This window comes from Telopea speciosissima, chromosome 8, assembly GCF_018873765.1.
Source record: "Telopea speciosissima isolate NSW1024214 ecotype Mountain lineage chromosome 8, Tspe_v1, whole genome shotgun sequence".
Lineage (NCBI taxonomy): Eukaryota > Viridiplantae > Streptophyta > Magnoliopsida > Proteales > Proteaceae > Telopea > Telopea speciosissima.
Genome location: NC_057923.1, coordinates 5041353 through 5067732, shown reverse-complemented (window position 1 = coordinate 5067732; position 26380 = coordinate 5041353). Strand labels below are relative to the sequence as shown.

The window sequence follows — 26380 nt, the reverse complement described above, 5'->3', positions numbered from 1 at the left end:
CGCTAACCATCTGGTGCTAATACTGAGACTACATAATCTCGACTAACATGGTCTAACCATAATGGAACTGGACCCTGATTCCAGCGTTAGACCTATTCATATAACCCTTTTTGGGTTTTCACAATGAACCTAGACTGAATCCCCATAGCCTCCATGGATTTGGATCTAGTGAATTATTTTTATTTGAGAAGGGTTTCTTACATGGAAAGGAAATTGGTTTTTGCATTCTCTTCTAATATAAAGAGGAATATCTCAATCAGTTCTGCTCTAGTAGGCTATCAAGAACACTAGTGAATTTGAAAGGGTATAGTCTCAACTAGGAAAAACAAGGGCTACATCAGTCAAAAAAGTCAAATATAGACATCAGAAGTAAGTGTATTTTCTTCCCTTTGGCCTCCCTCCTCCTTCCTAAGGTCCCGACTAGAAATGCTGTTGCCTGCCAGAAGGCCTTCCTACCATCAAGCATTTCATGGAGGGAAGCATTAGCTGTAAGATCTCCAGTAATATTCCTTTGGATAAGAGTTAGAATCACATTCCAAATTCAACAATATCTAAGTTTAAAATTTACATAAGCTGGTGTGGCATCCAAAGGACTTCAAGGAAGTAAATCTTAGTAGGTGAAAATGATTTGTTCACTGATCCTAAAAACTCTGATTTGTGAGGTCCAACAGTGTGGTACTGTGGTGGCAGCCAAACATGTGCACAAAAGGTTGGTAAAAATCTTTTTCTATTGAGAAATTTACGTGTACCACCCCTGGGGTTTCAAACAATTACGTCTACCACCCCTGGAGTTTCATCTATTTTATGAACGTCCCCTGTATTTTGAAAGATTCTTACAAACGTACCCCTACCATTAGCTGAGAACAGTTAAGTGATGATGTTATAAATTGAAAAATTTTGTTGAAATTGTTCATTTGGAAATTTCCCGAAAAGCTAATCATAGGCTCTTCTTTCCATCGGAACAATAGGGCCGTTATGCTCATTACTAAACTTGTTGGAGAGATGAAATATATCCAAGGTATATCTTTTTGATCAGAGGTTGAATCGATCATCGGAAGAAGAATTACACCAAAAATTAGGTTACATTCTGGGAAAATGAAACTTCCATGGAAGAGAAGAAAATGAAATGCTTTCATAAAAATTCTCGTAGAATCGAGAATGAAGTAATATCCAACAACACTTTCCATTGAATGAATAATGGATCCGGACCCTAAAAATAATAATGCTTTAGAATAGGCATGGGTGATCAAATGAAATAAAGCAGGTCGATAAGACCCTATACCTAAAGCTAACGTAGTAATATTAACGAAATGCCCATAATACCCTAAATGAAGGTGCTTTTACATCTTTACCCCCCATTTGTTTAAAACAACATCGTTTCAACTGGGAAAGAAATTCCTGAACTCAACAACCCTCCTTCAAGCTCTTGCAACGCAATCTGCCGGAAAACCTTGGAGAATCCAAATTTCTGGAAATCTTGCACTGGCACTTGGGAACTCGCTGTCAAAGTCTTTGTTTGCTACTAGAAATTGTCTCCAACTCTCCACGATTTTGTAAAGCTTCTTGATCCGAATTTCGAGTTTGAACCCATCTTGACACCGATAACAGAGTTGAACGAATCGAGCTTCCGAGTTGAATTCGATGAGGTTTTGGTTGTGAATTTCATGCTTCAGTTGTATAACTTGTTGGATGAGATACCAGTAGCTATAGAGAGGGCTCTGCAACTAGCGAAATCCCTTACTCCAACAAATTCCTGCAATTCTCGGTCTCCCATAATTTTTTCTTTCTTCTTCTTCTCCTCCTCTTATCTCAGTCCTGTTAAAAAGGAAGAAACAAACCCTGGGTGCTTAGGAAAACCCTCATTCAATCTTGGGCGGTTTGGTCGGAAATAATGAAGTGCAGAGGTTTAGAAAGTTGATACTCGTTTGGTTAAGAATCCAAAGCACCCGAGTGGCCCTCGTGGGTGGAAACTACACCGCTGCCAGGTTTTGCACTCTCTGACTTCCCCTCCATCGGAACAATAGGGCCGTGGGATCTCTTTTCCTGCCCAGGTAAAATCGAGATTGCAGATGGATCTAAGCTGAAGATGACCTAAGCTCCCATGTCCTATTTGCCTAGGGTGGTGCCGCTACCACCCAAGGACCTTCCCGCCCCCTCCGCTGGTCACCCAGTACTTGGCTTGTCTTGGTCCTCCCTATTCGGCAACTCAAAGTCTCCTACTGTAGATGGCCTACGCCTTCACTTTGTTCCACCCTCCATTAACGGCACCTCCAAGGTTGCTCATAACGATCCTACTCTTCTGGTCAATGAAGCTCACAAATGGGAAACCTGCCTTGTAGGGCATTTTTTGGGTAGCCGGCCCCATTTCCGGTTGTCAAAACCTCCCTTTCCAATCAATGGAAGCTCCTGGGTTCAGTCGAGATTTTCATGCTTGGAAATGGCTTCTTCATCTTCAAATTTTCTAATGGCCTAGACAAAGCTTGCGTTCTTGAAGGTGGTTCGTGGAATGTTGGTAGAAAACCAATTCTTCTAAGGCAATGGGGTCGACACCTGGAGTTCAACAAACTTGATCTCAGCTCTATCCCCCTTTGGGTTTCTCTGCCAGGGCTTCCGCTTCATTTTTGGTGTGAGGATGGTCTTAGTGTGGTGGGCTCTGTTCTCGGGAAGCCTCTCTTCTCTGATGGAGGAACCAAGAAACAAGATAGGTTGGCCTTTGCCAGAATTTGTGTGGAAGTTGCCGCCGATGCCCCCTGCCTTCCCAAATCACTGTCTCTAATACTGAAGGTCATTCTTTCCAGCAACCAATAAGCTTCGACTGGTCTCCCCCTATTGTCTGCTTCCTGTCGGGTTTTCGGTCACCACTAGGGTAATTGCTTCCCCCGGTCCTCTCCGTCTTCTGTTTCCACACCCTCTGGAACCCCCCAATCCACCTCTTGAGCCTCTCGTACCCTCTGCCCCTCCTTCTTTCCTCACTCCAGCCATATCCGCCCCTATTTTACCCTCCTTGCTCCCTCATCCCTCTGCCTCCCCCCTTGGTGGTGGTGATGCCCCCTCTCCCTCTCCCTCTCCCTCTCGGGGTGCCTGCGTCGAACTCGTAAAACAGCTTGTCGCCGTGGCTCAGCCTCCCCTTCCCCTCGCGACCTCTCCTTAGCTCCTCCCTCTTGTTCGGTGATCTCCGATGGCCTTAGGACTGCTGGTCCAAACCGATTCCTTCCCTTGGAATCTTTGCCTGACTCCTCCTCTACTGTTCCTTCTCCTGTCGTCGAGTCCCTTTCTCCCCTTGTAACTTTGGCAACGTCTCTATCCTGTGTTGACGAGTTTCTATCTTCCTCTGTCGCGCTGTCTTCTCCTGCTCCCAAGCCTTCCACTTTCAGTTTAGGGATTTCAGACTTTCTCAAAAGCTAGAAAAAAAACCCTTTTTGGCTCCCTCGCGGATTTCCCATATGGTGGGCCCCACGGTGAACCCTTCTTCTCTCTCCTTTTCGTCCATTCCCCGGCCCATCTCCCCTTCCACTCTCGTTGCTCCCTCTGGGCCTATTGGGCCTGCTTGGCCCAATGGTCCTGTTGCTACTTGCTTTTCGTCTCCTTGTTCTAACCCTTCTATTGTGGCTTCCTCCTTCGTGCCCCAGCCTAATGCTCCTCTGCCTTTACGAGTTTTTTTCCGTCGTAACCCCAGTTACCCTCCTTTCCATAAGATTCACCCCTACATTGCCTACTCCCTCCCTGGTGTAGAGAAGATTTTGCCCGAGTTCGGCTATCACTGATCACGCTTTTTGCCGTGTGGCTGTGGATACGGGTTAGAGTTCGTGGTTTTGTCGAGGTGCCTTCAGATTGGCTTTTGTATCCCTCTTGTTTTGATTTGCTTAGTGCGTAGCTCCTTTTTGGGCTAATGCCCTCTATTTTGCTAGCCCTTGCCGTTGGCAGGTCTTTGTAATTGGTTCGCGTTGTTTCCTTCCCCCTCCCCCTCTCTCTTCCCTTTGGTAATGAAATTAATTATTCATCCAAAAAAACTTCCCCTCCCTCACCTCTCACTTGCATCATCTCTGTCCTCTTGTTTCTTTCTTTCTCTGATATCATCATCATTGTCTGTAAAATCAAAAAGCCTATTTACCAGCAAAACCTGCAACACTCTTGCTTCTTCCCTTCCTCGCCTGCATTCTGAAGAATTCAGATTGAATTCTCGACCCTTCAAAGCAGAAAATTTGAAGAAGAAATGGGGTTGGTTCCAAGATTTCGACCCTCCATGACCCAGTGTAGGATCAAGCACCTGCACTGAGGTGGGATCACTGTGACTCCTCACGATCAGCTCATAATTAAGCTACCTGATTCATGGTTATCGCTCGATCGGTGCCTCTGGCTTTTTGTTCATTATTTACTTCTCCCTGGCTTGTATCAATGGTCATTCAGAATTCTTCCTTTACTTACAGTTCTGTAGCCTCTGATGTCTGCATCCATGGTGAATCATTGTTGCCTGTGCTCCTTCACGACTTAACCAGTGAGGGTCTCTTCAAATCGGCCGACAAAGCCCTCTTTGTGATCCGATACGGCGATGGTGACAAGGTTACAGCTCACAGTGCCCAGATCTTGAACGCCCACGACATGGATCTCGTCTTTGAATCCGATGCCGAGCGACAGAACTTGATCCTAGATGCCACATTTCATCCTTTGGAGATGTTTCAAATGTAGGAAGGCTTTTACCAGTTTTCGAAGAAGCCCGACTATAAAGAGCTTCTTAGAAGTAATACACCAACTGCTCTGTCATGTTTGGGCGGGGTTGGAGGAAGAAGAAGAAGAAAGGGAAATGGAAAAAGGATTATATAGGAATAAGGAAGGGCAAAATTGTCGTGTCCTTGCAAAACTAACAGAGTTAGTACTTAAGGGTATGGAAGTAATTTTTGAAGCTCTAGGGGTGGTAGACGTAATTGTTTGAAACCCCAGGGGTGGTAGTCATAAATTTCCCTTTTCTATTTTTCCCAGATCACATCTATGTGATGAATATCTGTCCTTGGAAGAAAGGAAATATTCCATGTCTCTTGGTGTGATTGGTTAAAACTGTAAGTGTGATTCTGTAGGTTCTTTCTGCTCTATTTTCTTCTTTCTTCTATTTAATTTTCATGGCTAATTTGTTACTGTCTGATTAAAAAAACCATGTTACCGGTTGACTGTCCTACATCAAATTCATTTACTCTCAATTTTTACTGAGTTTTTCACTATTGTAAGTAACACCTTAAATTGTTAATATGTTTCTTTTTTGAAAAAATATGCAGTGGCTGAAATTTGCTAGCACTTTATTAGTTTATAGACATGTTCTCTATTGATTTTACTTTGTAAAATCTTCCATGTTGATTTTGAATTAAATATGTCTACCAGCGTTGTGTATATGTTGCGTCAGATGGAGGCCGTGTTTGTCGACCACTTGTTATTGCTGATAAGGGCGTATCTAGGATCAAGGAGCATCATATGAGGGAATTGAGGGTTTGTATAACTCACACTTTTCTAGAAGATTTGTAGCCATCTATCTTATCCATCAACTTTTGTACTACTCCTAACTGACTCAACTTTTGTACTACTCCTAACTGACTCAACTTTTGTCCTCTTATAGGATGGTATTCGCACATTTAATGATTTTTTACGTGAAGGGTTAATTGAATATCTTGATGTCAATGAGGAGAACAATGCTTTGGTTTGTAATTCTTATATGGTTCCTCATAAATTTCTTTTTTTTTTTTTTTTTTTTTTTTTTTTGGAATTCTGCATTTTAGGTAATGACAAGTACTGCTCAATTTCTTGTTAACAGATTGCTTTATATGAAAGTGAGGCTGGAGCAGAAACAACTCATATAGAAATTGAGCCTTTCACCATCTTAGGTGTTTGTGCTGGATTGATCCCTTTTCCTCACCATAACCAATCACCAAGAAATACTTATCAGGTTTGTGAGTTTGTCCTCTCTTTTTAATTAATTTTTTTTCTGGGGTGGAGGGGGGGGGGTTTGGATCACCATGTATTTGAGGAGACAGGAAATTTTTATCCCAATTATCTTTAACTACTGTAATTTCTTTTTAACCAGTGCGCCATGGGAAAACAAGCAATGGGGAATATTGCTTATAACCAGGTCAGTTCTGTTCTTCTGATATTACTTCATCTGAAAATCCTTATTGACAATTGATCATTTTGCATTACCTACGACTTCGTTTTATTTTGTGTTATTAAAGTTATTGTTGCTGCTGTGGTGTGGGTATTAATCTGTCGGTTATAGTCTTGGTGCTAGTGGTAGAATAGTTGTCTTGGTCTTCAGTCTCCGTGGCTACTATGGTGAACGTAGGAGGGCGCCTTGCGTCCAAGCCCCCTCCAACACCTTAGGTCGTCTAGACGCTGTGACAACTATGAATTGTAGTGTTGTTAGTGTAATAGTTGTAGATCAAAGATGACAAGAGACCAAAGGATGAGGAAGATGTGCATAGGAAGAAGAGGGAGAAGAAGAAGGAGAGAAGGAGATGGTGGTAGAACATGTGGGAGAGATTACTCTTCTGTTTGACTGTTTCCTTATATTGATTCACTCAACTTTAACAAAGAGAAATTACATCCTTACCCCCATGCTAATAAAAGATTGCCAAGGGAGGTAACAAGTAAAAAGAAAGAAAACATTACAACACATATAACAACATAATGGGCACAAGGGTATTAGAAGAATTAAGGAGGTGAACTCAGCTGGCTTCATCAAGCTGATATGGAAGATTGTTTCTAGAAAGAGGAGTGTTTGGGTTGATTGGATTTATTCAGGGCTTTTCGCTCCGATTCTATTTGGATGGTCTCTGCCTCATCCGATGCTTCTTGGGTTTGGCGCAAGATCCTTACTACCCGCACAGCTGTCCTTGGAGTTATCTACACTTGCATTGGTGATGGGAACTCCACTTCTCTATGGCTAGATCATTGGCACCCAATGGGAATTCTTCTCCATCGGGTCAGCCCTAGAACTATCTATGGTTCTGGGCTTACTCAAAGTTCTTTGGTGGCTGATATTCTTGATCCGCCTGGCTGGGCTCCCCCATCCTCTTCCAGCCCTGTGCTTAATAATATTTAGAATATCTTGCCTTCTATTACAAGGAGACCCCATAATGGAGGAGATTGTGTTACTTGGGTGCCAAATTCTTCGGGCTCCATTAGCACTAAAGCTGCTTGGGATCTCATCTTTACTTGTAGTTCGTTAGCCCTTTGGAGGAAAGTTGTTTAGTTCCAGCACCTTATACCCCGTCATTGTTTTACGGCCTAGAGAGTTTTCTAACTGCCTTCCAACACAGTCCTTTCTTCGGCATCGGCACATTGAGGTCTCTCCCAGTTGTGGTTTTTGTTGGAATGCGGTTGAGGATTCCAACCACCTTTTCTTTGCTTGCCCTTTCTCCTCCTCTATAAGTAAAGGCATCCTTGCAAAATGCTGGCCAAGAAATCGTAGGATTCTTCCTTTTCACAGAGAATGGGTTTGGGTTGATATAACTTTTGGTGGCTACTCCCTCTGCAACACGGTTGGAAAGTTGGCTTTTTGTGCAGGCATCAATCACATTTGAATGGAATGCAATATTCGGAAATGGACTACCAAATCTCGATCTCATCAATAGATTTGGGATTCCATTTCTTTTGAAATTAAGGCTAAACTTAGTTCGGCTGTACCCTCCACTTGTATTGATACCCCAAGGAACAGTATTATTGTTGTATCCTGGGGTCTTTCCTCTATCTCTCTTCGAGCATCTGACTCCCCTGTATTTCCTTTTTTCCTCTTTGGTAATGAATTTTTTTATTCACCAAAAAAAAAAAAAAACATAATGGGCATATACCTAAAGTACCCTTATTAACTCTAACACTCCCCCTCAAGCTGGAGAATAAATATCATACGTTCCCAGCTTGCACAAAAGGGTATTGAACTAATGAGATATGAGTCCTTTAAGGAAGATGTTAGCCAACCTATCACTTGTCCTCACAAACGGTGTGCATATGTAGCCAGAGTCAATCTTCTCTTTGATGAAATGGCTGTCCACCTCAATATGGTTTGACCTATAATGTTGCACAGGGTTGTGAGCTATACTTATAGCAGCCTTGTTATCACAATAAAGTCTCATAGGTGCCTTAGAATCAAATCCTAACTCTTTAACCAACCTTCTCAACCATAGGAGTTCGCAAACTCCATAAACCATAGCCTTGAACTTTGCCTTTGCATTAGCGCAGGCCACCTTGAGCTGTTTTTTGCTCCTCCATGTGACTAGGTTACTACCCACAAACGTATAATAGCCTGATGTAGATCGTCTATAAAATATGGAACAAGCCCAATCGACATCAGTGTAGCCCTTTACCCTCAAATGGTTGTGATTGACATATATTAGTCCTTTACTTGGGGGTGAACTTCAAGTCCCTGAGGATGTGATATACGACATTCAAGTGTCCACTCTTGGGGGGCATGCATGAACTGACTCACCACCCCAACTGCATAGGTAGTGTTTAGGTGAGTCAAAGAAAGGTAGACCAGCTTTCACATTAGTCTCTGGCAAGGTTTAAAGTATCGGTATCGGGTATCGTATCGGTTGGGCGATTTTAAGAGACGTATCGTATCGTATAGGAGATACATATCGATCGGTGCAGAAACGCATGAAAATGATCAAAATAAACATGAAAATACACTTTTGGACACAAAAAATAATATAAACAAGCAATTTGTGTCATATATCATGCATATACACTAAGAATTGTGAATAATCAATAACCAGACCAGTGCGGCACTTTGAAATTGTTATAAAAGATTAAAAGATGAGATTTCTTACGTGTAGAGTCATTCTATTGCCATGAAGATTGTCGGGGTGGATCAAAGTCATGTTTGTAAGGGTCCTCAAGAATAGGAGTGACTAGGATGATGTTGTGTACTGACCGAACATAAGCACAATATTGAGCCTAGTCGAAATACTGATGGTAGTGACTCTCCCACTCATAGTAGAATCGTGTGTACTGCTCTGGAGTGGCTAATGTCGTGAAAGCACTAGGTTGTGGTTGTGCCTCTCCGTAACCATAACTTCCATACCCTACAGAAGCCCCATGTCCATAGCCCGAAGAAGAACCTGATGCATAACGCCCATGGCCTGATGAAGCACCAGCATGATTAGAACTAATGCTAAGTAACTCCATGCCACTCATAAGCACATCACTATCATATGGATTGTGGCCTTTGTGGGAATGCTTGCCAGCCTTGCCCTTGCCCTTGCCCTTGTCCTTGCCCTTCCGAGTGTAAATCTGATGGCAACTACTATGATGAGTATCTTGGGTAGCATGTGTGTGTCCTACCTCACATGTGAACTGCATCCTAGCATAATATTGTGAAGCCCCATGGCCACTACCACCACCACCGCTACTACCACCAGCACCACCACTACCTCCAACACCACCACCACTACCACCATGGCTACCACCACCACTACTACCATCATCATCATCATCATCACCATCCCCATCCCCACCATCACCATCCCCATCACCATCACCATCGTCGCCTTTATCATCATCATCAACATCTTGTTGAGTTCCTCCATACGGATAACCTGACCTCGTCCTCCTAATTTAACGTTCTTCAGGGCTACTGTCAGCCTCTTCAACATTAGGATAAAGATCTTCTGATGGTTCCTGTGTTTCATCATCATCCATCTGTTGAATGATGTTCTCTATGATTGGATCAGGTTTGGTTGTCTGGCGATCCTCACTTAACTGATCCATCACCAATACCTTATCGGTGTCCTCTATCCATGCTCTAATTGGATTTTCATCGTCAAGTAGGTGGTTGATGTCGATTGGGTTGATATCTACTTCATCCCCTTCTCTTTCCAACTCTAAATATTTAAGCTTCAGCTTCATGTTGTAATTGACATACACTAGCTTCTCCAACTTTGAATAACTGAGACGATTGCGGGGTTTGGTGTGTATAAACCCGAATGTACTCCAGTTACGTTCGCAGCCACTAGAGGATGCCGTCAGGGATAACACTCGAATTGCAATTCGAGTTAAGTGTGGAGCACTAGTACCCCCATAATTGAGCCACCAATCAGCTGTAAAATAATAAATGAAATATTAAAAGACAAAACCTTAAAACAAATTTTAAATAACATAATAAATTAGGTAAACCTAACTTACCTGGGCGTTGTGTGCCCCTAACATGGATAGCCATTCTATCAGCAAAACCACGAGTGACCTCCCAAAAATACTCAACCTAGAGAGGTATTAAAATTTAAAATATTAGTTCACCAATCACCATTGAAACTGTTATTTGACATATTATTGGTTTCAATCTGTTATACAAGTAATGTATTACTAACCTCTTCCATGGCAACTGTGGCCTTGGCCACATATGGCTCCATTCTGTTGACAACATTCCTTAGGGCACTCAATAGATCCGGTTTACACCCTACATCATTGTTGTATTGAATATCCAAATTCAAATAATGTGCTGCACATGGTTTGTAATTAATGGTTAGAAACCTAGAATTATAAATAAATAGTAACTTATTAAGTGTTTAAAATGAAACCAAAGTCATTTACATAAGGATGAGTTATAAGATTACCTGCCCAATGAACATCTTGAACCAACATCTTTTCCCATCGATTGGTTATAATCTTCAAATACTTTTTGCTTGATGTTAGGTTATCATCATGTATCTTCTTTTGAACCACTTGCTTGAGCCCTATCATCTTACCCATGGTGTGCTCTTTATCCCCATCAACCTCTCGAAGAAGACAAAATAGTAGGTGCATAATCATATCAAGTCGGCGCATCTGATCCCAAAACTTTGAGGAGGTGACAAGGTCTTGAACATGTCTCCCAATTTTAGACCTTGCATAATTGCTAGTCATCCAGTCAGCAGAGGTGAATATCTTAAGCAGTCCATCCTTTCGGGAAATGAGGCTATCAATTGCAATGTAATTCGTTGCAAATCTTGTGGTTGTAGGCCTTACTAAATCCCCTCTTGTGTGACTCCTCTTCAATGCCAAAACCTAACTATGGTTATAAATAAAGTTGGTGATCTTCCTTGCATTACTAACCAACTGTTGGACCTTTGGCAATTTACCTATGTCTTTGAACATCAAATCTATACAATGCGCCTCACATAGTGTCCAAACTAGATGTTGCCTCTTCAACATAAGCAATTAACCAGCCTTTTTGAAATTTGCTGCATTGTCAGTTACTATCTGGACAACATTTTCTTCTCCTACCTCCTCCACAACTTCATCCATTAACTTAGACAAGTAATGAGCATCTTTGATTTCAGTCGATGCATTGACCTACTTGTGGAAGATCGTCTTTCCATCACAATAGATAAGGAAATTGATGATGGATAATCTTGTTGGTCCACTCCATCCATCATACATGATGGTCACTTCATATAATGGCCACTTCTCTTTGAACCTCTCAACATACTTATTCACCTCTTGGACAATATCATCCAAGTAAGGCCCAACAATCTCATAAGGTGTGGGTGGCTTAACATTTTTCCCACACCGCTGAATCTCCTTTACCATGGCCTTGAAGTGGGGATTATTGGCCTTATGTGGTGGAATCATGGAACTATGGAACCATCTAGAGATTGCTCTACCCATCCTTTTGTTAAGTGTTTTGGGTTGAAAGCTTTCTTCAATCCTCTGTTGGCCAGCATCCCTTGGTTTGTAGACATTAGGATCCATGTCTCTGATATCTGGGCTCTTCTTTCTCTTATCCTTACCACTCTTAGTAAACCGGTCAAACATTCCCTTGACACTGGTTGTTCTACTAAGGCCAGCAGGCTCCTTACCCTTACCTACAAATAGACAACAAGAGGAGCCAACACCAATATCTACAGGGCCCTGGCGTTGGGGTCAAGCTAATTGACTTTTTATCAATTGCTCAGCTCTCCATTGTTCCTCTCTTGCTTCATGTTTTGATTGTCTCATCATCCATGCCAACTGTAGGTCCTCCTCCGCTTCCATATCCGATCCTTCATAAGCTTCAAAATCTTTCCATCAAAACATCCTCATCCTCATGTGCTTGGGTGGATTTTTTTTTGGAATCTCTAAGGTGTTTTTGCATTGCCTTGCTTAACTCTACAGGGCACTTTGTACACTTGGCAACATTTCCATATCCTCCTGCCATGTGTTCTTTTTGCCGAGTTACCCCACTTCCAAGATGTTGAGTATCATAGAAGTTGCACTGTATATATATCTGTTGTTGTTTATCTTGGTACAATAAGACCACCCAATGTCTTGTTGTCGCGGCATCGTCCTAAACACCAAACAAAAGTAGATAACTATATAAGTATTAAACTATATTAAAATCCACACATCAATAATTTATACAACTAAAGTTCATGTCTATATGATGCATGTCATGCATTGCATCATTTGCATGTACTTAGCAAAGTATTTTTTAGGTGAATAAAAATTTCATTACTCAAAGCAGCCCTCAAATAGGAGGGAAGAAACAAGAGACAAGGCCCAGCAGAAAAGGCTCAAACAGCAGAGCCCGCTGGCGTAAGGGTGATAGAAGAAAGGCCCCAGGATACAACAATGAGTCTGTTCCTTGGGGTGTCAATACAAGTAGAGGGAGCAGCTAAACTAATTTTAGTTTTGATTTCAAAAGAGATGGAATCCCAAATCTGGTTGGTAGATCTCGATTTGGGGGTCCATTTCCTAAGATTTCTCTCCATCCAAATGTGGTTGATAGCCGCCGAGAAAGCCAATCTCCCAATCATATCACAGATAGTAGAGCCACCTAAAGTCATATCAACCCAAATCCACTCACGATCAAAAGGAAGAATCCTCCTGTATGACGGCCAGCATTTGGAGAGGATGCCCTTCCAGATAGAGCGAGTGAAGGGGCAGCCAAAGAAGAGGTGATTTGTATATTCAGTCCCATTCCAACAAAGGCCACAGTTGGGGGAGACCATAATGTACCGGTATCTGAGGAAAGCTTGCGTTGGGAGGCAGTTGGATAAGACTCTCCAGACCGTGAAGCTGTGTCTTGGAATGTGGTGCTTGTACCAGACAAGTTTCCTTCAAGGGACAAGCGGAAGGCTAGTTCTGACAAGGTCCCAAGCTGATTTAGTGCTGAACTTTCACGAAGTGCTAGGCATCCAAGAGACACAGTCTTCCCTGTTGAAACGTCTTCTGGAAATTATAGGAAGGAGAGCCCAAATAGAAGTAAGAGTAGGGGAAGTGGAGTCAGGGGGGTCCCAACCATCTTCATTTAGAATATCAGCCACCAAAGCATTTCTAGGAAGCCCCGAGTCATAAATCATTCTAGGGGTAACCTGGTGAAGCAGAATGCCCATAGGATGCCAGTGGTCCAGCCAGAGCAAGGTGGTATTCCCATTACCAATGTGAGAACATATAGATCCAAGAGTCAGAACTCTATTCTCAAGAATCTTGCGCCAGGTCCAAGAAGCATCTGAATGTATTTGGACCGACCAGATAGAGTCTGAGCGGAGAAGATCTGAATATATCCAATCCACCCAAATACTTTTGGCCCTAGAAACAATCTTCCAAAGAAGTTTGATAATGCCAGCAGAATTCACATCTTTAATCCTTCTAATTCCCAAACCTCCTTCCTCTAAAGGATGACAAATCAAGTTCCAGCTGATAGGCCGGAGGAATCTAGTGGCATCAGTGCCTTTCCAAAGGAAAGAAGCCATGAGGGTCTCCAAAGACTGAATGGTGGACTGAGGCAAGCCATAGATACCCGACCAGTAGATGTAGGAGGCTTGGAGAACAGACTTGACAAGAACCAATCGGCCTGCATAGGAGAGAAGCTTGCCCTTCCAGAGTTGTAGACGCTTCCTGATAAGATCCAACATAGGAGTGCAGTGATGGGGCGAAAGTCTTGCTGGAATCATAGGCAGGCCCAAGTACTTCACTGGGAGTTGACCAATACTGAAGCCACAAATATCCTTCAAAGTAGCCTTGAAATCATCCGGGACACCAGCTACGAAGAGAAGGGACTTATGGGGATTGATGCGGAGCCCTGATAAAGCTTTAAAGTGCTGCAAACAGTTCATGATGGACTCAAAAGAGGTGATGGAGGCCTTGGAGAAGATCATGAGATCATCAGCAAAAGCCAAATGTGAGAGTTTAAGGGTTTTGCATTTGGGAATGGGAGAGATGAGATTCTGGTCAGTGCAAAGCTGAATTTCCCTGGATAGGAATTCCAGGGCTAAGGTGAAGAGGTAGGGAGAAAGCGGACAGCCTTGTCGAATCCCTACAGTGGAGCCAAAATAGCCTACTGGGCTGCCATTAATAAGAACTGAGAACTTTGGAGTGGAGATGCAACAGTGGATCCAATGAATGAAGACTGCTGGAAATCTCATTTTGTTCATGACATTTGCTATAAAATCCCATCTCAGAGAGTCAAAGGCTTTGTGAATATCAATCTTCATAAGAGCAGCCGGGGAATGGTTTTTCCTGTCAAACCCTCTGACAATCTCATTGCGAAGAAGGTTGTTATCACAAATACTTCTACCCGGGATGAAGGCTGACTGGTTCTCACTGACTAGCAGATCCACCACTTTCTTGAGCCTGGAAGCAAGGATCTTAGCTATAAATTTGTAGATCAGGTTGCAGAGGGCTATGGACCTGAAATCAGTCATCACTAAGGCTCCTTCCTTCTTAGGAATGAGGGAAAGAAAAGTGTGATTCACCTCGTTGATCTGGCTGGGGTTGAGGAAAAAACTAGTAATTGCTTTGATAAGATCATCCTTGATGATATCCCAAGCAGCTAAGAAAAACCTCATGCTGAATCCATCTGGCCCGGGAGCTCGATTCAGCTTGGTGGAATGAATTGCAGCAATAATTTCCTCCTCATTTGGAATGGCATTAAAAGACTGAATGAGTTCATTTGGGATGAACTTGTTGAGCACATTATCAGGGACATGTTCAGTCTCACCCAAAGGACCCGAGAAGAGATTCTTGAAGTAATTCACAACCATATCTTTGATACCATTCACAGTGGTAACTGGAGATCCATCAGGAGCAGCTAGCTGAATTATGGAGTTATGATTGGTTCTTGATTTCAGAGAACGATGAAAATAAGCGGAATTGGAATCCCCAAGTTCAAGCCACTTAATCCTGGATTTTTGCTTCAGGAAGCTTTCTTCTTGATTGAGGAGCAGAGATAATTCAAGGGCAGTGGCTTTCTCATCGGTAGCCAATTGATCTTTGAAGTTGTCCATCTGAATTTGAATCTGAATATTTGCAAGCTTATCCTGGCAGTCCTTGACATTTTGGGAGACATTTCCAAAGGTGCTGAGGTTCCAGGATTTGAGAGTATTTTTTACATTCCTGAGCTTCCTAGCCAAGGCTAAAAGAGGGGAGGAGAAAGCTTGCACAGGCTTGTCCCAAGCATCCTTGACTGTGGACTGGAAAGAGGGGTGTTTGGACCACATATCAAAGTATTTAAAAGGTATTGGGCCAAAGGAGTTATAAGGCTGGATGGATAAAGCTATGGGGCTGTGATCAGATATACCAGGGGGGCCAAAATTTGCAGAGGAGGAAGGAAAGGAAGCCAGCCATGATTCATTTACTAAAATCCGATCCAACTTACAGGCTATTCTTGCAGGACCAGCCCCTTTATTGCTCCAGGAGAAGGGGGGACTTGTCCATCTGAGATCATCCAAGCTCAAGTCCTCGATACAATCATTGAAAGCAGCCATTGATTCAAGATCCAAGTGGTCACCTCCCTGTTTTTCAGTCATATTTGATGACATTAAAGTCACCACCAATACCCCAAGGGAGAGAATCTATGGAACCCGCAAGGCTTAGCAAAGTTTACCTAAGCAAACTTTAACATTTTTATATTTTCCACAATTAGTTTCATATTATTTAATTTTTCAGAAAAAGAAAAAATGACATAATAATCTAATATACTACATTAGCATACAAATAATATGAATCTAACTCTTCTCTTCTATTTCAGCCATTGATACATTTTATCAAACTATAATGTAAGAGTAAAGATGAAAAAATCATGATTTTTTGCATTTTTTAAATATTTTATAATTTCAGAAAATAGCAAAAAAATAAAAAAATTACATATTATAGGGTATAAATATAATTTTGATGCAAAGTGATAGATCTGTACATTATGTTATATATATATGATACACATAAGCATTGTTTGAAATTTTTGGAAAAAATAAAAAAATCTAACACAAAATTCCTGTTTCTTTCAACAAATCTAACACAAAATTCCTTTGGCAGATAATTATTCCTTTCTTAGATTGTGACACTTCAATCCCCAAGAAATACTTCAATGGTCCAAGATCTTTAATCTCAAATTGTGGGGCCACGTAGGACTTCAGTCTCATTATCTCAACCCTATTATTTCCAGTCACCACAATGTCATCCACATGGACAATAAGGGTCGCGATAGTACCATTACCTTGCCGGGTGAATTAAGTGTGGTCAACTTGATTCTTGGAATATCCTTTCTTTGAAATGGTCTGTTTAAACGTCTGAAACCAAGCCTTTGTAGACTATTTGAGACCATTTAGTGCCTTTTGAGGAGACTCACTTTCCCTTCAGTTGAAGGGACCATGAAACTAGGAGGAATTTGCATGTATACTTCCTCTTCTATGGCACCATGGAGGAAAGCATTCTTCACATCCAATTGGTACAATGGCCATTCTCTATTGGTCACCAATGATAAGAGAACTCTTATTGAGTTGTGTTTACCCACATGAGCAAATGTCTCCTGATAATCAATTCCATAAACTTGATTGTACTCTTTGGCCACCAACTTGACGTTATATCTCTCAACACCACCATCTGACCGGTACTTGATTTCGTAGACCCATCTACATCCAACTAGAACTCTCCCCTTGGGAAGGCCAACTAGCTTCCAAGTACAGTTCTTCTCAAGTGTTACATTTCCTAAGATACGGCTCCCTTCTACTTTGGGTTAGACATGGCCTCAGTGACATTCTTAGGAATGGAAGTGGAGGAAAGAGCAACAGAAAAAGCAACAACTGTAGGAGTGAGCATTATAAGAAACAAACTTGACTATAGAATTAGTTCAAGCTCTTTTTCCCTTTCGAATAGCAATAGGAAGATCTAAATTTGAACTAGTGTTACCTAACTGAGGAAGGTGGATCTCAGGATATGGATCCAAAGAGGACTCTTGGCAGATCTTCTTTTCCTTTCGTTGGTACACAAATAACTCTCCCTTATTGCCAGAACTCCTTAAATGATCAACAACATCAATAACATCCATTTCCTTGTGTTTCCCAACATCAAATAGGAATGGAAGAATGGGTAAAGGCAAGGAGTTACATCAACAACCTTTTCACTCCCACTATTCTCCCCTTGAAGAAGATGCTGATGAGGAGTAAAGAAGGATATAGATTCAAAGAAGTTTATAGATTCAAAAAGGGTTATAGATTCAAAGAAGGTGACATCTTTGGAGAGTAGTTGCCTTCGGGAAGAGGTGTGGTAACACCTATCCTCTTTTGTAAGGGGGGGGGATACCGAAGAAAAATGCATTTGAGGGCCTTGGGGTTTAGTCCGAGAATACTTGTTAACATGGACATAATAGACACACCCAAACACCTTGGGACAAAAGAGAGAAAGTAAAAACTTGAGGAGACAAGGTCTCCAAGGGGGATTTGTAACCCAAATTTTTGGTGGGCATGCGATTGATTATAAAGGCAGCAATAGGAAGGACATTAGATCAAAAAATCTTAGGGACATGCATGCCAAATAGTAGACTCTTAGTGACTTCCAACAAATGGCGATTTTTCCTCTCAACCACCCCATTTGGTTGGGGTGTTTTAACACAAACAAGCTGATGGATAATACCATTGTTGGTAAAAAAGTTTTGGAGTCCACCAGACATGTACTCCCCCACTTTCTCAGAACGAACAATTTTAATTTTAGTATCAAACTAAGTAGAAATCATGTGATTGAAATTTTTGAAGGGATCATAGACATCACTATTATGTTTCATTAAAAAGTTCTGGTGGACCAAGAATAATCATCATTAAATGAAACAAAATAATGATAATCAAATAAAGAATTAGTGGGAGCGGGTCCCCAAACATTAGAATGCACAATATGGAAAGGTGCAATGGATTTATCACCATACTATGATAGGGGCAAGAAGAACGACAATTTTTAGCAAACATGCATGGTTCACACTGGAAAACATGAGAAGAAGAAAAAGAAGAAAACAATTTTGGCAACTGTTTTTTGATAACAACAAAAGAAGGGTGGCCTAAACATTGATGCGAAAGTATTACAGATTCCATAGTACTACTTTCACTATTTACACACAAGATTGAGTTGTGGGCAAAATAAGTGGGTGCGGTTCAAAAGGTACAGTCCTTTCTCCTCACGTCTACTGCCAATTATCCTCTTCGTCACCAAATCCTGAAAAAGACAATGAGAAGGAAAAAAGGTGGCACAACAATTCAAGAATTAGGTTAAGTGGTTCACAGATTAGAGGTTAGAGGCAAAATTAGGGACATGGAGAACCGAGTCAAGCGAAATAGAACCATCAATGACCCTAACCTTATCCTTTACCTGAATGGACAAAATAGGAATCATAACACTAGGACATACCAATCATATGATTGGTGGCACTAGAATCAATACCCACGAAGTAGTGGAAGAGGTAGATATGGACACTTTCAAGGCTGAAGCCGAAGAGCCTAACCTTGTAGAGGTTGAAGAAGACCTGCCTAGTTGTGACATTACCTTGCGAAATGCTACAATGCCTTCTCCGGTAAGGGAACTATGATTTGTCTTCATGCCCAATGGATACCCCGTAGGATCAGTCTCAACCATCATTGTATATACTCTAGCACCCCCTCTCCTGCCACCACGCATACTGATGGGATCATGGTTTAAAGTATCGGTCTGTATCGTATTGTATTGGCTGATATGTATCGGTATCGATCGGTACTAATACGATACATACTGATATATATCTTTTCTTTTTTGGAAGAAAATGGTCTCGGTTGGTTTCGTATTGTATTGGCTGATACGGTCCGATACAATACAGACCGATATGATACGTATGTTAAAGGGTTCTGTGAGAGTAGCGATACGTAACACTATGTATTGGCCGGTATGGCTCAATACAGACTGATACATACTGATACAATCGATACCAACTGATACACGTTGATACAGCCATAAAGGCCATGTGACTATCAAACTATGATTTTGTTTTTGAGATCAGAGATTGAAAGAGATTTAACAGAAAATGAGATTTTACAAAAAAGGTAGGTTTCAGAAAAACTTGATATTTGTGTTTAAATCATGGTTTCTAATCCTATTTTTGGTATAAATTGATAGATTTAGGTAAAACTAAGTTAAGTTGATGCATCAAACTTGATCATTTGCAAGGATTTGTACTCAAATTAGTGAAAGTTTCTTGTCTCATTATACATTGTTCTCCATTTTAGTGTTTATGCATGATACATGTTATGTATTGCTTATTTAAATTGTTTTTTGCTCCAAAAGTGTATTTCCATGTGTATTTGTAGAGTACGATACGTATCTCAGATACAATACGATACAATACGTCTCTTAAAATCCCTCTTCCAATACGATACCCGATACTGATACTTTAAACCTTGAGTGGGACTGCCGTGCATACCAGGTCATGGCCATAAGTACCCAGCACCTCTCTCTAGTGTGCCCAGGTTTCCCATAATGATCACATCGGAATCTATCTCTATCATCCCATGGGGGCCCCTTGGCCTCTACCACCACAATGCCAATCCCTGTGGGTCCTAGAAGTGAGAGCAGATCACTCAAGAAATTGTACCGGTTCCATGGCCACTCTTCGGGTCTCCTCACTTTGCAAGTAGCTATATACTTAATCCAAGGAGGGAGGTGGAGACCGGCCCAAGATTTGTATCTGGATCGGTTCATAATCCAGGTTTAGGCCACCAAAAAGGATTAGAACACTCTCTTTCTCAAATGTTATGTATACCTTAGCTTCATCCTTTGGATTGGATAGTTGGAGGTCCCTATAGTGGTTGTATTCCTCCTAGAGACCAACAACAATATTATAGTACTAAAAAATAGTCCTATTAACTTTCCTCATGGTTATGATCTTCTGGAGGAGGTGATAGACCTAAGCTAAGTTACCCGCTCGGTCAAAAGTTTTGGAAACACTGTACCAAATATCCTTGGTATTTTCTTTCCTCATAAGCCTCTTCCCAATCTTGTCCTTCATAAAGAACATCGGCCAAGTTTCACAGAATGATCCCAGCCCAAGTAGTTGGTCTTGTCCAACTTCACAATGGAAATCTTGGTTTTTGCGATTCTCAAAGGCTATTTGAGTAGGCTAAGAACTACTTGAAGCACTAGCCGAACTTTCTGCAGGTCCACTCTCTCTAATATAATGTAGAAATATACTTAACGTTGTGGGGATAATATCCAATGATATCCAAACCAAGTGGGGGGTATACACTCAACCATCGTTGTCACGGCGTCTAGGCGACCCAAGGTGTTGGAGAGGGTCCAAAATCAAGTTGACACCAACAAGGTGCCCAAAAGGTGCCTGGATGCCTTGACAACTATGCACTCAACCCAAATATACCATCCCAGTACCCAAAAAAAAAAAAAAAATTCCAGCAAGAAGAAACAAGCACCAAACTTGAAGAAACTCCACTCAAACACACCCTTCAAAGGGCAGCATCATTTCATGGCAACTTAAAGAATCCATACAAACAGGTCACAACCATTATGCAACTGGAAACATCACACATTGCATTTCAAATGCTTTGAGCAGTGAAAAATGATACTGGCTGTGCCTGGCAGTCCATAAGGAAGAGAGTTGTGCTCTAAAAACTCCTTTCTTCGATGATGGAAACCATGTAGCACATGAAGGGGACCCCTAGGCGATTTCAAAGAGCCATACCCCAGCCCCAATAACTGCAGGAACGGAGAAAGAGAGAGAGAGAGAGAGAGAGAGAGAGAGAGACAGGCTGACGGCAATCCTTGAAAGTTGCTGATGGTGACTTTGGAGATGGTGGGTGTCGATTTGAGCTTCAAGAGCTCATCTTTTCGCAGGAGATCCTCTTGTAGTCTTCATCCAAGATCTATCTCATTCTTTCTTCAATCGATTGCGGTGACTTTAGAGATGGTAGGTGTTGATTTGAGCTTCAAGAGAGCTCATCTTTCCACATGAGATCCTCTTGTAGTCTTCATCCAAGACCTATCTCATTCTTTCTTCAATCAATTGACATAGTAGCCTTTTCATTGTTACCCTTTGTGCCCTACAAATCCAAAGAGAGGAAATGGGGAATAAGAGTTTGTAATACGACTCTCAAACCAACCGTGGAGCTCTGATACCAAGTTGTAAATCGAAATTTGCAAGAGACCAAGAAAGGAGAAAGAAGATGTGAGAAGGAAGAAGGGTGAGAAAAAGGAGAGAAGGAGATGGTGGTAGATCATGTGGGAGAAAATACTCTTCTCTCCCCTATATTGATTCACTTAGCTTTAACAAAGAGAAATTACTTCACTTAGCCAAGGGAAGTAAAAGGTAAAAAGAAAGAAATACATTACAACACATATAACGACCATGGAAACAAATCTCGGTTTCGCCAACTTCCGAGACGAGTTGGCCAGGTACTTGAAAAAAAGCATGGTTCCGCGCACACCAAATTAACTTTTGATGTCAAAAATTATTTTCATTCAGTCTGATTTTGACAGCATTCACACATACCAAAGTAGGTTCCACCAGAACATAACTCCTTCAATATAAATCAGATTTAAGCAATCTTGGATTTGTTGGAATGCTGTCAAAATTGCTCTGAATGAAAATATTTTTTTAGACATCAAAACAAATGAATATTTGACCACACTTTTGTTTTTTCACAATGTTTTACCATTCAAAGTTTTATGAAATTTTTAGATTTGAGAAAAGTCCCAGCATTAGAAAGTTGAAAATTTTACCTACTGCTGAAAATCCAGTTTTTGTTCTTGAATTGGGGGGGTTGACTTTTTATCCTCGTGGAATTTTATTTTTTAACTATTTTTATTGAATTGTAGGGCATATACCTAAAGTACCCTTATTAACTTTTACAGTAAGTGGTGTGGTGTTAGCGGCTAGTCATGGTAGTAGATAGCAGTAGTTGTAGTAGGAGTAACAATAATATATATATATATATATATATATATATATATATATATATATATATATATATATTTTTTTTTTTTTTCTTTCAGAAGTATTCCTAACATTAATATTCAAAATATTATTACCAAGTATTTTGAAGAAACAGATTCAAGATAAGAGTAGGAGTAATAAGTTAAGGTACTCTGGTCTGATTGTCATCCATGATCCATCCGACCAATGTTGCCAGGAATTTTGAAATAAGAAAAGGATGTGATCCAAAGGTCCTTCCATATGCGAATTGATGTACATCTCCAGTTTTCAAAGTACAATAGAGAAGCTTCTTTGCTATTTACTGGTTTGAGGAAGGTTGCTGTTGGGCATGAGGGTATACACCATGTCCAGGTGCCTCGATGTTGTTCTCTGTAGCTCCTTGAACCTGCTGGTAACAGTTGTTGGTCCATGCTGGAAGCTGCGATGGAGTAATCTGTGGATGTTGTTGTTATTGCTGCTGCTGCTGTTCTGGTTGCGGTTGTGGTAGTGATGGTGGTGGTGGTTGTTGCTGCTGTGGAGAAGGTTGTGGCTGTTGTTGGTAGTGCTGCTGCTGCAGAAAAGGTTGTGGCTGTTGTTGGTAGTGCAGCTGCTGCAGAAAAGGTTGTGGCTGTTGTTGCTGTAGCCAGTGATGCTGTGATTGTGGCTGCAGAGAGTGCTGTGGTTGTTGCTGCAGAGACTGTTGTGGTTGCTGCTGCTGGTATTGTAGGTGCTGCTGATAGTGTTGTTGGTACAGCTGTTGCTGATAGTAATACTGCCACATTTGATGGGCATATGCTTGGTTATTCTGCATATGCGCATGCTGCTCATTACTTTGCACTGGATATGGATAAACATTTGCTTGAGGGTTAACAAGTTGTGCAACCTGCTGAGTTTGAGGTACAGATGCAAAGCTCTGTTGCTGAACATTTTGTGCGTGCCAGATACGAGTACCTGCTGCGCCTGCATACACCTGAGTAGCAGACGGCTGATACTGGTTTTGTGTTTGGTCATTATGCTGAACTTGTGAATTGGGCTCAGACAAAAGGCTGACAAGGATAAACTTGATTCATAACGATTTGAGACTGCATTTCAATTGGTTGGATCTGTTTCTGTGGGGAAACCTGCCATTGTTGAGGCTGCTGGTTTTGTGGATACCCATGGAACCCATAATTGGCGTCTCCAGTAGATAATGCAGTTTTATTCATACGACGCCATATTCCTCCAGCATTATGACTGGATGTGCTGCTTTTAGGTGCAAGTGGCTGTGAATATGCCTGTTCTTGCAAAGAACCTGGATTACTTTCTGCATGTTAAGGGCCATAATTCTTTTGAAGATGAAAATGGGCAGGGGCCTCTGATTGTATGCATGGCGGACTGGACATAAAAGAGACACCACCATTGGCCTATTTCCATCTGAACTAGAGGTTTCTTCAGGGCCTTCATGGTCATGAGATCTAGTGGGAGCAAAATCCTGAGCTTCTAATGAAAGACTCTCCAGTGAAGGTGGTCTAAGATCAACTTTGGACTCCATGTCAGGCTCTTTCTGAACTTCATCTTCTCATTTGTGGTGTTCTTGCAATGGCTGTGGAACTTGAGGATCATATGCTGCTTTAAGCGCGACATCATCACTAATTGGACTCTGATTTGTTGCATATTTTCCATGTTCTTCTTCCAAAACTTTGGGTGATCCCACCTGTTGTATTCTTTTCTGTGTATCATTAATATCTTCTTCTGATTGGGGTTGGTCAGTGACAGCCTGACTAGAAAGGATAACAGGATTTTCAGGCAGTGATACCTTCTGGTTTTGCTGCAAATGCTTAACTGAATCATGGGAACCATCTTCTTCTGAAACATGATGAGGCACAGTCACAGGAAAACTGTGTCTTCCTTCCATGCTCTTTTTCAAGTTCCAATCCTCTCTGTCAAGAGATTTACATGAGGCAGGCCTCAATAAATGAGGAAAGAGCTTTTTGTGACGATCCCATGCTTTCCTGATATCATGGATAGTCCCACAAAGGTCCACAAACTTAAAAAATAGACTTGAAATGTCCTCACAATCTTCAGCAGTCAAGCCTTGTGATATTTCTGCCTCTGAAGATATTGCTTTAGCTACAATAGAGTCTATGGTGCTCGTCTCTCTTGGTCCTTGGTGCATCATCTCAAAGTTTATTAATCCAGAAATGTATCATCCTTTAATGGTGAAAGGATATCTAGATCGGTCAAAGGGAGATGATACCTCCAGAAGTAATTTGCTGTAAGGGGCATGTTCGATACCCTTCATAAAGACTTCTCTAGCAGCATCTATGGTACCAGTGATCATGTATTTAAAGCGAGAAAAATTAACATAAAGAACGGAAAGAGTGTGTAAATTCTGCTTCTCTGTTGGCTTTACAAGTGCTTTTTCATATATATCAGAGTCTGGTCCAAAATTTCCCAGACGTTTTTCCATATTAGCTTCCTTTGCAACATAATCAATGAAAGCAGAGCCTAGTTCCAGATTGTTTTTAAGAAATGCAGCACGAGAACCAAATACATCTCCTATTTGCTCCTTAAACCTTGCACTGAAAAAATGGATCGCTGGTACTTGCTCAGGATTTTCTTTCTTGGGAATGAGCACCAGATTGGCCGAAGTATAACTTCTAGGAAGATCCCCACCCTCAAAAAAGTCCACCACAGCAGCCCAAACATCATGGCCCACCACCTCCCAGCAGGATGTGAAAAAATACCCAGAAAAGCCATCTGGGCCCGGCGCACTATCACATGACAAGAACACCGCCCCCTTCACCTCTTCCAAAGAGGGTGCGAGAAGAAGAACCACATTCTCAGCCTCCGTCACTACCATGGGAATCAAAGACAGCAACCTCTCGTCAACCAAACACCCTTGAGAAGCAAAGATCCCAGATAAATGATGCACCGCCTCGGCCTGCACCCCTGCAGAATCAGAAATCCACTCACCATCTTCTCTTCTGATTTTAGAAACAGCAGCCTGCCTTCGCCTGATATTAACCATGGAATGGAAGAACTTTGTATTCCGGTCCCCCTCTTTTAACCATGCAACTCTGGATTTCTGCTTCCTAAAGATTTCCTCCTAAAGCAAAACCCCCTGCAGAACATTCCTAGCCTCCACCAGCACCTCCATAGCCTCATCACTGCCCGCAAATCAAAAGCCACCTCCGCCCTGCTCACTGAGTCCTCCGCATCTCTAACTTTCTGATGCACATTGCCAAAGACCGCCTTGTTCCACTTGCAAGTGCACCACGAAGCCTTTTAAGCTTAAAAAACAAAACGACAAGGGGGAAACTAGCCACAGGTTTAGTCCATGGGGCTTTGATAAAGTCAAGAAACCCCGGATGTAATAACCACATCTGCTGGAATTTAAAGGCTGAAAACCCCCGGCTGCCAGAAGAAGAGAAAGAGAGCCATAGTGGGGCGTGATCAGAACACGTAAGGCTAAGGTGAGCCACCTCACACCGAGGGAAGGCCTCAACCCACGTAGGATTCACCAAGAACCGGTCCAACCTGGCCATGACCCTAGCAACACCTAACCGATTATTAGTCCAGGCAAAGATATTAGCCACATACCCAGCATCACTGACGAACCTCCCAAACTCATCCAAGGACAACGAGCAAGCAGGGCCACCACCAACCTTCTCCATCGGGGACAACACTGCATTGAAATCCCCACCCACCGCCCAAGGGAAGGGGGTAGACCTGGAAAACAAAACAAGCCTCTCCCACATCTCCCTCCCTCTACTACCGAGCATAGACCGTGGACAAAGGTGACAATAGAGGTTCCTGCACTGGCATCGACACACTGTAGCGTGACGAACTGTCGATGTTCCTCCAACACTGTAACCTGAAGCGAAGCTCGCCAAAAGACCCAAAACCTCTCTGCAACATGCATCTCCTCCAGACCCACCCGTCTCCTCATCAAACGCGCCTTTGAAATATGCGCCTTGGGTTCTACAACCCCAACAATGTCAACTTTATGCAGATCTATCAAAGTTTTCATCCGCCTAGTGGTAGGCTTATTCCCAATACCCCGAGCGTTCCAAAACAAGCAACTCATTTAGAACCGTTCGGAGTGGATTCCAACGATCTCACCAATCTCGTAACAGGTCGCAGCAGCCCCTCCTTTGCTGGCTTCACCTTCTTGATCTTCGTAGTTTTCTTTCTGTTGTAGACATGAGTGGCACTGAGAAAAAGAGAACGGGAGGACTGCCGCCTTTC

At 41.9% G+C, this 26380-nt stretch overlaps 1 protein-coding gene across 2 annotated transcripts in view; it reads left to right on the top strand.

Annotated features, from left to right (window-relative positions):
* Positions 1-26380, top strand: part of LOC122670716 (DNA-directed RNA polymerase III subunit 2) — a 148500-nt gene that overhangs the window by 74330 nt on the left and 47790 nt on the right. For both annotated transcript variants that reach the window (XR_006334243.1, XM_043867679.1), the window contains exons 23-26: positions 5371-5475; positions 5603-5683; positions 5798-5929; positions 6068-6112. Coding sequence is in view for 1 of the 2 variants with exons in the window: in XM_043867679.1 (XP_043723614.1) it covers positions 5371-5475; positions 5603-5683; positions 5798-5929; positions 6068-6112 (363 nt within the window). In the remaining variant the exon portion in view is untranslated. The remainder of the gene's footprint in view (positions 1-5370; positions 5476-5602; positions 5684-5797; positions 5930-6067; positions 6113-26380) is intronic.